This window comes from Chenopodium quinoa, unplaced genomic scaffold, assembly GCF_001683475.1.
Source record: "Chenopodium quinoa cultivar QQ74 unplaced genomic scaffold, ASM168347v1, whole genome shotgun sequence".
Classification (NCBI taxonomy): domain Eukaryota; kingdom Viridiplantae; phylum Streptophyta; class Magnoliopsida; order Caryophyllales; family Amaranthaceae; genus Chenopodium; species Chenopodium quinoa.
In genome coordinates this window covers 982,803-995,653 of record NW_018742817.1, presented here as the reverse complement: position 1 = coordinate 995,653, position 12,851 = coordinate 982,803, and the positions used below count along the sequence as shown (strand labels likewise).

The window sequence follows — 12,851 nt, the reverse complement described above, 5'->3', positions numbered from 1 at the left end:
GTTCTTTTCATTCTTAATTCAATTAGCATTGATAAATGACTTTTCTTGACTTTTCAGAGTTTTAATTAAAATCAAAAAGCATTTTCGAGGAAAAGATACGATTTTATCCTCCAGTACGGCAAATTTATCTGATTTTCAAAAACGCGTCAAAAACAGGACTAGCGCCTGACGCCAGGCATTGGCGCCTCGAGCTAGGCCTGGCGCCTGGAGCCAGCCATTGGCGCCTGGCGTTAGTGTTGGCGCCTGGCGCCAACTCTGTTTCACGTGCGCCAAGTGCTCTGTTTTGATATTTTATCTTTTTGGCTAATTTCTCTATAAATAACGACGTAAAAACTTCGTTTTCAGTCATCTACAATCAGTTTTCAATTCTCATTCTCTTCTAATTCATTAATTCATATCTTTCTCTCTTTCTTTCTTTCTCTTTAAACTTGCTTTTACATGCAAAATTCCGCATTCACAAGATCTAGAAACACCTAGCCATATTCGAAGTTGCCTTCGCCCTAGACGTGAAAGGTTTAATTTCTGAGGGTTTGGTCCCAAATCTCTATTTCAATTATTTAATTTAATTGTTTAATTATTATTTTCCTTGAAGTTACTAACTTGTGTATTTTGTTATTAGAAAGAGGTACGAGGCATCAAAGTAAGTACTTTAATGATTTTTATTGATGTTATGATGTAGAAATCATGCTTAGATTGTTATTGTGATTACTAGTATCATGTCTAGGGTAATTTTAATATTAAATATGATTGTTACGATGCCTTTTATGTTCTTTCTAATATTTATGATTGTTAGTATCATGTTAGGGCTAAAGATTTGATTTTTATTGCTTAGTGACATGCCAGGGTTTGTTATTAATCTTGTTAGTATCATGCCTAGGATCTTGCTATTATTATGCTTTAATATTAACATGAACATGATTATGATTATAATTGTTATAATTTATGATGATTATGAATATTATTATTATTATTATTATTATTTTGATGATGATTATTTTATTTATGATTATTATTGTTTTGATTATGATTATGATTTTATAATGATTATTATTATTATTATTATGATTATTATTGTGATTATTATTATTTATGATGATTATTATTATTTATGATGATTATTATTATGTTGCTTGATATTTATTGTTATTGCTTGATCACGCCTCTTATGCATGTTTAAAGGGAATTGGTAATTGTAATCACGCTTAATAAGATATTATTAATCTTGTTAGGGTTAATTTGATTATAATTCAAGTGATCGCCAATAATAGATTTGTTTGTGCATTAATATTCAATCAACATAGATATACAGGTTTAGGGTTAATCCTATTGATTGTATGTTAATTAAAAAGCGCACATGAATACGATCAGAATAAAGTACAGGCCTATTATTAGGGCAGATTCAATCTCTTTTAGGTTGGATTTGTACCTTCATCCCCGAACCCTTATTTGGTTCAAGACCTTATGGAGTTGAAGATCTCTTGGATCGTTAAGGGGTGTGACCTTCACCCTGTTAACGGTTTATAAGTTCCTAAAACTTGTTGGCGACTCTTTTGCTCTATCTTCTTCCCTTTTGGACGCCACCGTACTTTAGTGTATAATCACAGTGGGGTTCAAGCTAGGGGTTAATGCTTGAAATTTATTCCCTACAACTACCTCATCACTTTGTTCATCAAACTTTCCCAAGTTCCTTTTTCCATTATATGAACAAAGCAATTACAACCAAAAGATCTAAAGTAAGAAATGTTATGTTTTCTCCCTTTAATAGGTTCATAAGGATTTTTGTTGGAGATGACTGTAACAGATACTCTGTTGAGGATATAACATGTTGTGTTCACTGCTTCTACATGCCCAAAAGTTCCTACGCAGTCTGCTTGAAATCAGCATTGTTCTAGCCATGTCTTCAAGGCTTCTATTCTTGCGTTCCACAACACCATTTTGATGTGGAGTTCTTGGTGCAGAGAAGTTATGATCCATTCCATGTTTTGTGCAAAAATCATCAAACTTGAAATTTTCAAATTTTGTACCATGATCTGATATGAGATGTACCAATGGATTACATGTTCTTCTCTGTTCTTTCTTTATAAAAGCAATAAACTCATCAAACGTTTCATCTTTACTAACAAGAAAGAATATCCAAATAAACCTTAAATAATCATCAACAATAACCATAACATATCTCTTACCAATTCTGCTTTGGATTCTCATTGGACCACAAAGATCCATATGAATAAGTTTCAAAGGTCTCTTGGTACTTACCATCTTTTTGGATTTAAAGGAAATACGGGTCTGTTTTCCTCTAACACAAGCATCACATACTTTTTCATATAGGAACTTGATGCAAGGAAGTCCTTCCACCAATTTTTTTGATCTTAGTTTATCAAGCAGAGTAAAGCTAGCATGACCAAACCTTTTATGCCATAATAGAGGATCATCCTTAATAACACTAAGACATGTCAAGCTTCTGTTAGGAACCTCATTGAGATCCACAACATATGTGTTCCCTTTACGAGTTCCTTCTAGAATTATGTTCCCAGTGTCAATGTGGATGATTTTACACTTATTAGAAGTAAAGCTTATAGAGTTACCTTTATCACAGAATTAAGAAATACTTAACAAGTTGTGTTTCAAACCCTTGACCAAAAATACATTATCAATCGTATGGGAACTTGACCTTCCTACTTTTCTAAGAGCAACAATATTTCCTTTCATATTATCTCCAAAGGTCACAGTCCCACCATAATAGGCATCCAGTGAGAGAAATCTAGATTTGTCTCCAGTCATGTACTTAGAACAAGCACTGTCAAGGTAGCAAGTGTTGTTCCCCCTCACTGGAACCTGCATGAAGAATTAAACGTTAGTGTCAGGAACCCAGGTCTTCTTGGGTTCTTGTGTAACAAGAATGGGGTTATCTTTCACAACCGAAATTTGTTCTACATGTTTCTCATTCTTCTCAGTGCTTTTCTCTTTCTTAGGACACTTATCTTGCTTGTGTCTTGTGTTTCCACAGAAAAAGCAAACAATATTACTTAGCAGATCCACACATTTCCTTTCCTTTAGGAACTTTTTTGTAAAACCTAGTCTTACTGTTCTTTTAGTTTGAGCTTTAGCAATCTAATCTGGAACTTTGTATTCTATGGATTGCTCACCTTTCCTAGATCTCTCAAATTCCCCCTCAAGTCTTGCCTTATCCGTTTTTAGATCATCCAAATCAGATTTTAGTTTTCAAAACTTGGATAATGCATGAATGGAGGAACTTCAGAGTTAGGAGTGTTAACACTAAGTTTTAACAAAGATGATTCCACATTCAAAAGTATGTTATCATGTTTCAGTTTTTCCAAAGTTTCTTTTAGGACAAAATTGTCATCAAAGAGACTAAATAACCTATATTGAATATCAAATTTCATATTGTCTACCCATTCACTGTTTTCCTTGTAAGTATCAAAGCATTGTCACTTTGCTGTTTTTCTCTATGTAGTTCTTTCAATTCTTCTTGAATGTCCAATATAGCACATATTAGTTTCTCTTTAAAAATATGTCTTAATTCATTTTGAGAAAACCATACCTCAGCCTCGAGTTCCTTTAATTTGGCCTTTTCATCAGTCTTGGCCATTAGGCATAGATGTGCGGTTTCTTCATGAGGTTGGTCTTCTTCTTCTTCCGAGTCCAAGTCTCCCCAAGCAGCTTGCATAGCCTTCTTTACATTATCCTTAGTAAAGTATGGCTTACAGACTCTGGAATCCTTGGATTGCTCCTTTCTTTTAGTCTTTCCTTTTTCACCTTCCTTGAATAGATAGTCCTTAATAAAATGATCTTTCGAGCCACATCTAAAACAAGTAGTGTCTCTGGAACTTGCAATCTTCTTGTTCCTGTCAAACTTCCTGTTATTCATCATTTTCTTGAACCTTCTAACTAGCATTGCCATCTCATCCTCATCAACTTCTGAGTCATCCGAATCTTGTGCCTTGAGAGCTAGGCTTTTATTTTGGAACTTTTTGTATTGGAATCAGGTGAAGTTCATGAGTCATCAGGGAACCGGCTAGCTGTTCCATATTGAACTTAGTGAAGTCCTTAGCTTCTTTCATAGCAGAAACCTTGGATCTCCAGCGTTCATCTTGTGGTAAGCTTCTCAAGATCTTTCTTGTCTGTTCATCTATAGGAATGTGCCTGCCAAGGGAACCCTACTAATTAATTATATCATTAAATCTTGTAAACATTTCTTCTATGGTTTCCTTAGACTACATTTCAAACCTCTTATACCTAGACATCAATAAATCAATTTTAGAACGTTTTACCTCATTAGTTCCTTCACGAGTTACCTCTAGTAAATCCCAGATCTATTTGACTGTCTTACACCCCATAATACGATTGTGCTCATGGGGTCCAAGACCATAGTGCAAATATTTAGTAGCTAGAGCATTTAACTCAAGTTTCTGATAGTCTTCTTTATCATAATAACAAATAAGTTTAGGAACTACCTTGTTTTTGTCATTGGTTGCAGTTACCTCGAAATCACTAGATTCTATAACACGCCATACCTGGTAATTTTCGGCCTTGATGAAGATCTCCATCCTATTTTTCCAGTACGTATAAAACTTACCATTAAACATAGGTGGACGTTGGATGGAATACACTTCTTCAAATTTCACCTTGTAATTCATCTCTCATCAGGAACTTACTCAGCAAATTATCTGCTTGCACGTGAGAACCATGCTCTGATACCAATTGTTAGTTGAGACGAACACTACAAGAGGAGGGATGAATTGTAGGTGAGTTCCTATTACTAATTTTTGCGGAAATAAATTAAACTGTAAAGGAACTTGCAAATGCACACAGATTTTACGAGGAAACCTTCCAGGGCCCAACTGGAAGTAAAACCTTGACCCTTCCTAATGGATTTCCAAAACCAAGTTACTCCACTATAATAGGGCAATACCAACTTACAATCTATTACAAACAAACCTTTACTCACAAGTTCCACAATGAACTTGCTACACAGTAGGACCCTATCTTACCCAATCTAAGTCCCAAACTTAGATTCACTCGTACTCCCAAAGTACACTTACAGCCTCACACTAGAACCTAGCTCTCTGTATGCAAAATATAAATTACACACTCACCCAAGAACCCAACCAATACAAAATATAGAACACCTAGAATATGTTAGGCAAGCAATGCACGAAACCCGAAACTAATATGACAAGATTATAAGTTTGGTAAACTTACACAAATTAAACTCTGAGATTTCTTCACGAATAAACTCACAAAAACTCATGAAATGAGATCTCTACTATTTATAAAAGATTTACTTGTATAGCAAGTAGGGTTTTTCAAAAGATAAATAAGTTAATTTAACTAAATCCCAAAACACGGTTTTATGTAAATCATTTAGAATAAAATCTTTTCGGAAAAATAAGATGAAGAAAGTTTAAACAAAAAGAATAATATCTTTTTGTTAAACCGATTTTAAGAAATAAAATCAATTTAGAAAATCTGTACTTAAAATCTATCTTTTATCTTATTCATTTTAATTAGATTTACCAAGCAACTTGTCACGCTTCTAATAGGTTTCGTGCAAACCCTACTTAACATATTTAACAACCAATCTAGAAGATAAAATCTTAACTAAATAAGTTGCTATGCCGATTTATTCTGCACTCGAGGATTGCTTGGGCTTCACGCAGACCAGGACCAAGTTTAGGGAACGGTCCTGTTAAGGAACTTAAATAGTTCTTGTTAGAGAACTAAGTTCCTGTTAGGGAACTCTTCTTTTATCTTGATTAACCTTCTTAAAGACTTCTTCTTCACATTCTTTAAAGTCAAAGTTACTCTTCCACCACCAAGGTTTACTTCACATGTTCTTAGTCAAACACTAAAAGACATCTTTAGTTAAGTTTGCTTGAGTTTAAGTCTATCATCATCAAAACTTTAAGCTTCAACAAAGACTATTGCATATTATACCAAGATAAGGGAAATAAAGTATTGTTCGTCTTTTCCGAAGCAAATAAAATGATATTATGGTTAATTAACTGTTGTATAACTCTAGTTATTTATATATAATCAAGACTTGATTGTTCCTACTTATTGCTTTCTAAATTTTAGGCTTTTACCTTATTCTAATACACCTTTTCTCTCTGTAAGTGCATTAGAAACTTTGGGTCTTTAGACCTTAATACAAAGTATAACTTTTGCATGCCCCCGATTTACAGTAATTTTATTTTACATCGAACATTTTGCACAAAAGTGACCCTTTTTCTTCTACAAAAGTGTTTTATATTTTCACAAAAGTGACCTTTTTTTCACAAAGTGACCGTTTTTTCCACAAAAGTGACCCTTTTTTACACAAAAATAACCCTTTTTCACAAAAGTGACTTTTTTCACAAAAATGACCCTTTTTCACAAAAGTAACCTTTTTTTCACAAAAGTGACCCCTTTTTCACAAAAGTAATTAAGCTACTTATGCAAAACAGAGTATCAAAATCAATAAAAACAAATACAAAATTAACAATAGTTATGATTAAACAATACAATCACTCAAACAAATCAAAAGTCACCACCGGAACCACCGTTAGCGACGTCGATCGCGCTGAAACCATTGTTGATTCCACCATTTTTGACCATCTCACCGAGCAAAGCGACGAAAAAATTAATAAAAAAGTGTGCAAACACTAAGCTAGAGCAGAAACATCAACATCATCAATTATCAACAGAAACCAAACTATTCTTCTTCACCATTGCAGAAACTACAAAAATCCTAAAAATCAAAACACTAAAATTTAACAAAATTGAAAAATAAAATTGAATAACGCAGAGAAATTCAACTAGTACACTGAGAAAATAAAAATCGCTAAAAGAGGAGAGAGAAAATAAGAATTTTTTTTCCTTGCCAAAATTGGGCCACCAAACTAACGTCTTTTTCCGATTTTCACTTAAATAGTGAACATCCGATTTAATGGAAAGTTTGTGTTTCTATATTTATGAGTAAAATAGAGTTTTTTTTTTTTTTTTGGTTGATTGGAAGTCAATATCAATTTTTTTTTTATTGTTTTTTTGTGTAACTTATTAAGAATTGAGAATTGTTGCAAATATATTACTCATTATTAAAATTAATGGGATATTTCAAAATATGGCATTAGAATTTCCCAAAGAAAAACAAAATTCCGAAAAAAAATGTGAACCAAATTGGTTTACAGGAATATAAGAAATAGATAAATTCCTTCCAAGTTAATAAATTAGCTAATTTGGGAATTAAAATTTATAATTAGCCGTTTCGGTAAATAATTTTATAAAATTAGCCATTTTGATAAAAGATCCGAAGTAATGGGTAATGGGTAAAGTCCATATATAAATCAGTTGAGGATGAGAAGGAATCTAAGAGAAGGAGAAGGTATGTGGAGCTGTTCATAGTGCTTCTACATCTTCTGTTTCATGTTGGAAGCCATCCCCAAGTGGCATTGTGAAGGTGAATGCTGATGCACATTTATCCTCGAATTATGTTGTCCAGTTTGGGGTTGTTATTCGCTGCTCTCAGGGGTCCTTACTGGGCCTACTGGCTGCAGCCGTGAAGAAGTTTGAGGTGAATTGGACCCCTGAATTGGCTGAAGCTAGGGCAACAAGATACGGGATGGCTTTGGCAGGAAGTTTGGGTTTCCAAAATGTGATCTTAGAAGGTGATCTCTCATTTTTTTTTTTTTTTTGAGAAAAGATCTCTCAATGTTATGCGTGCTATACAGCAAAAGAAAGTGGGTGAGGCTCCAATTTCCACTCTGCTTAGGGATGTTTTAAGGATATCTAGCTCCTTTATTTACTTTGATTGTAAGCATATTAAGCGTGCAGGTAATACGATTGCTCATTTTGTTACTCGGTGAGATACCAATTCTCATGCGGAGCGTATTTGTATAAACTCTTTCCCCCAAAGTTTACAAACTTTGGCGGATCTCGATTTATCTTAATATAATCCCGCAACTTTTATTCAAAAAAAAATTAATAAATTGAAATTAAATCTGCTGAACTGAATTTATATTTACTGAACTGAAATCATTTTTACTGAAGTGATTATTATTTTAAGGTTAAGTGAACAGAGGCTTAACAAGAAACAAAACAATGACATTATTGAATAAATACATTTATTTATTAATTTAAATAGTCTTTATTTCATTAATTACCTGTTATATACTTTCTTCATTATTTTTAATTGTACTATTTTTGATTTTACGTTCGGCAATGCACTACTTTGGCAATTAATATTTTTTATTATACTTTATTAAAAATTATTAAAAAAAATAATATAGAGTTGATATTGAGAGGAATCTAACTCGATCCCACATAACTATGTTTATACTAACAAATAAATCACAAAATATGGTAAAACACTATTGTGTGAATATCGTAAAAGTCCAAACAATGCAATTAATTAAAAAAACAAAGTAAGTACATTGGTTGTCAAGATAATCTCAAAGTCTTGTCTTCTCATTCATCATCAATTCAATATTTATATACATCTCTTAGAAACCTAATCAACGTAGGAATCTAATTCATATCTATCTTAGGATATATTTAGTAAATATTATCCTACCTAAAGATAACACAATATAACTACAAATATATCAAATATATTCCCTAAGATATTCTTCCTTATCTTAACATCCCCTCTCAAGTTGGAGCATGGAGATCACGAATGCCCAACTTGGAAAGTAATGTCTCAAACTGAACCTTCCCCAAGGCTTTGGTAAAAATGTATGCTAGCTGCTCCTTCGTAGGTACATACGAAGGGGAAATCAGTCCCTCCTGAATTGCATCTCTTACAAAATGCAAATCAATTTCAATATGTTTCGTCCTTTCATGAAATACTGGATTTTTAGCAATGTACAAAGCTGACTGGCTGTCACAAAATAATTTCATACCCTGTGGCTGTTGTACACCCAAAGCTCGTAGTAGTTGTTTCAACCACTTTAGTTCACATGTCGTAGCCGCCATTGACCTGTATTCCGCATCCGCAGATGATGTAGCAACTGTGGGTTGTTTCTTGGTCCGCCATGATATTGGGGAAAAACCAAGAAACACAAACCAACCCGTCAAAGACCTCCTAGACAAAGGATAACTAGCCCAATCAGAATCACACCAACCTTCAAGTTGCAAAGCACTATCCGAGCGAAGAAGTATTCCTTGCTCTGGATGTTTCTTCAAATAACGCACCACTCTAAGTGCGGCCTCCCAATGTGCTTCCTTCTGATTCTGCATAAACTGAGATAAAATATGAACAGAATATGCTAGATCCGATCTAGTTACACATAAATAAATCAGACGACCAACAAGCCGTCTATATTTCTCCACATCCTCCAATACTCTGCCTTCCGCAAGAGCTAATTTATGATTTTGTTCCATCGGGAAATCTGCACGCTTAGATCCCAACAAACCAGTTTCAAAAATAATGTCTAATGCATATTTCCGTTGACAAATATAGATGCCCTGCTTACTTCTTGCAACCTCGAGTCCTAAGAAGTATTTTAATACTCCCAAATCCTTCATCTTAAAACAATCTCCCAAGTATGCCTTAAATTTTGATTAGGCTACTTTATTGTTCCCTGCAACAATCAAGTCATCAAAATATATCAACACATTCAACTGGAATGTTCCTTTGGTAAATGTGAACAAAGAATAATCTGAGTAAGATTGTTTAAATCCATATTTCTTCAACGCCGCAGTTAAATTTGCAAACCAACATCTAGGAGCTTGTTTCAGACCATATAATGATTTTTTCATCCTGCACACAAAATCAGAGTTATTTTTATTGAAACCCATAGGAATTTTCATGTAAATTTCCTCCTCCAAGTCTCCATGTAAAAGTGCATTGTGCACATCCATCTGATGTACTTCCTAATTCTTCACTGCTGCTACTGCTAGAAACGTTCGAACTGTAGTCATCTTTGCAATTGGTGCAAATGTCTCATTGTAATCAAGGCCTTCCACCTGATGATTGCCTAATATCACTAATCGAGCTTTCAACCTCAACAAGTTTCCGTGCTCATCACGTTTCTCTGTGTACACCCACTTACTTCCCAAGGCTTTCTTCCCTGGTGGAAATTTCTATAGAACCAACGTACCTTGCTCTTCTAAGGCTTTTATTTCTACAGTCATTGCATCTCGCCAACCGGCATGTTTCATTGCCTATTTGAATTATCTAGGCTCATTCCCTGCTGTTAGAGCTGCAATATACTTTTTATGTTTCTTAGAAAAACGTGAGCAATCAATAAAATATGTGAGGGGATAAGGAGTACCTGAGGAAGATGATAGTGGAGATGAATTGCGGGATGATGGACTGTATTTCCGTATAGTGTGTGTCACAAAATCTTTATATTTAGTATTTGGGATTTTTGGTCTTTTTCCTTTCCCGAACCTATCCCCTTCTCCCTCATTCTCACGCAAATTATGCGGCTGCCCTGCACTCCCCCTACCTCTGCTACTACTGGCGTACTCCCTGCATCCTCCGTGGCAGCAACGTTGGGCAGGGAAGCTTGCTGGCTCTGCTGTTCGTCTCGGCACCCAGCAGCAGCTGGATCTCCAGCGTGCTGGTCAGTGGGCTGCTCTCGGCACCCAGCTGCCGCTGGATTTCCAGCTGGCTGGTCAGGGGCTGGGATGTCCTCGGCATGGGGCTGTAAAGAGTCCCACTCTGCATCTTCACTCCCACCTTCGTCTACACCCCCTAATCTCAAATCTTCCATTAAAACTGTCTTCGAAGCATCATCAAAAGGAAAAACAGTTTCAAAAAATCTGACATCACGAGAAATAAATATTTCTTCGGTTTCCAAGTCTAGCACCCTCCACCCCTTTTTTCCAAACGGGTATCCTAAGAACACACACCTTCTACTCCTACTAGCAAATTTATCTCCCTTACACCTTTGATTATGATCATAGCACAAACACCCAAATACACGAATGCTCTCATATAACGGGGGTTTATTAAATAACACTTCAAAAGGAGTTTTGTTACCAAGTAATGGAGTGGAAGTTCGATTTATTAATGACATGCCGCTAAAATACACTCCCCCCAAAATTTTATCGGTAAATTCCCTTGAAATCTCAATGCTCGTGCCACATTTAAAATATGTTGATGCTTCCTCTCTACCCTTCCATTTTGTTGTGGTGTTCCCACACACGATGTTTCGAAAATTATGCCATTATTATTAAAATATTCTTTCAAGGAATTAAATTCCGTTCCATTATCACTTCTAACAATTTTAATAACATGATCATATTGTCGTTTCACCATAGCTACAAAATTTAAAAACATCAATTCAACCTCCGTTTTATTTTGTAACAAATAAACCCAAACACCTCTTGAAAAACCATCAACTATTGTTAAAAAATAACGGGCACCACACAAAGAAGGTATCTTATAAGAACCCCACAAATCAATATGCACAAGTTCAAATAAACGACTGGCTTTATTCTCACTAATTGGAAAACTAGATCTAGTTTGTTTTGCTCGAGGACACACATCACAAATTTTATTATTTCTACTATAACGACTACTAACCACCGGAAGCAATTTTAACACTGACTCTGAGGGATGTCCCATTCGTTGATGCCATAAGTCGAACGAAGAATCTCCATCCACCGCTAGAACCTTCACTTGAGGGACACCTCGATAAAAATACAGTCCATCTTCGCGTTCACCCACACCAATCACCTTTCTCATCCGCAGGTCCTGTATCACACATATTTTATTAGTAAATTGCAACATACAATTAGATTCATCGCTTAACTGAGTCACAGAAATTAAATTGCAAGTCAACTGAGGTACAAAAAGCACATTAGTCAGTTGTAAACCACCCGACAATAACACTGTTCCTAATTGATCCACATTAGCCGACTTGCCATCAGGCAAGCCTACGGGACAATTTTGGATCTTCTTCACATCTGTGAGCAAATTAAACTCACATGTAACATATTTGATGCTCCCGTATCTACAATCCAAGGTATTATATTCGTCTTACCATGCAACTGTCTGTTTTTGGGATTTAAAATATCAAGAATCTGCTGAACTTGGACCGCACTCACACCAACTAAACCTGCTGCCGCATCTTCAGTCGAAGAAGAAGCCTTCGGTTGTGACTGTGATGAACCAGCCACCTTGTTTGCCCTCACGGATTGCTGCTGGGATGAGGTTGCTGCCGCTGCATTGCTGCTAGCGCCGCGCGTCCCACGACCAGCCCCACGGCCACCACCTCGACCCCGTCCTCTACTACCACGTCCACGCTCCCCCCACCACTCGGGGTAGCCAATAAGTTGAAAACAGCCGCTCTCGTCATGGCCCACTCTATTACAATGATTACAAAACTTATCACTGTTGTCTTCATATCGTTGCTTATTTTTCAAATCAACTTTGAAAGCCATAGCATTGTCCACCTTCACACCGCCCTCTCGTAAGCGTTCCGCCATTGCTATGTTCTGATAGGCAACATCCACACTCGGTAGAGGAGTTTGCGCAAGGAGTTGGGCTCGAATCGCAGCATAGTGAGCGTCCAAGCCAATCAGAAAATAGTGCAAATAATCTTCCTCTCGAATGCTATCCACCTGTGTAACTATGTTACACTCACACTTTCCACGGCTACACTTAGGAACCCGTACATATTGCAAGAGCTCCTTCCAAATTTTTGAAAGCCGACCAAAGTAGTCAGCCACGGACTCTGTATTGGCTTGCTGGCACGCACCCAGGCAGTCTTAAGTTGGCAGACTCATGTGCCACTTACCACACAGAACCGACTTTTAAGGTTCAACCATAATACACCTGCATCATCATAGTCACCAAGTGTAGCACGAACCTTCGGATCAAGCGTATTGGTAATCCATGA

The 12,851-nt window shown here is 35.9% G+C and overlaps 1 protein-coding gene across 1 annotated transcript; it reads right to left on the bottom strand.

Annotated features, from left to right (window-relative positions):
* Positions 1 to 8,649: 8,649 nt before the first annotated feature.
* On the bottom strand, positions 8,650 to 9,525 carry LOC110725986 (uncharacterized mitochondrial protein AtMg00810-like). The gene has a single exon (XM_021905462.1). It carries the CDS (start codon positions 9,523 to 9,525, stop codon positions 8,650 to 8,652), a length of 876 nt encoding a protein of 291 aa, XP_021761154.1.
* Between the last annotated feature and the right edge of the window lie 3,326 nt (positions 9,526 to 12,851).

Bases quoted from the DNA above. Each gene is read 5' to 3' on its own strand.
- LOC110725986 (XM_021905462.1), bottom strand. From the start codon at position 9,525: ATGAAGGATTTGGGAGTATTAAAATACTTCTTAGGACTCGAGGTTGCA.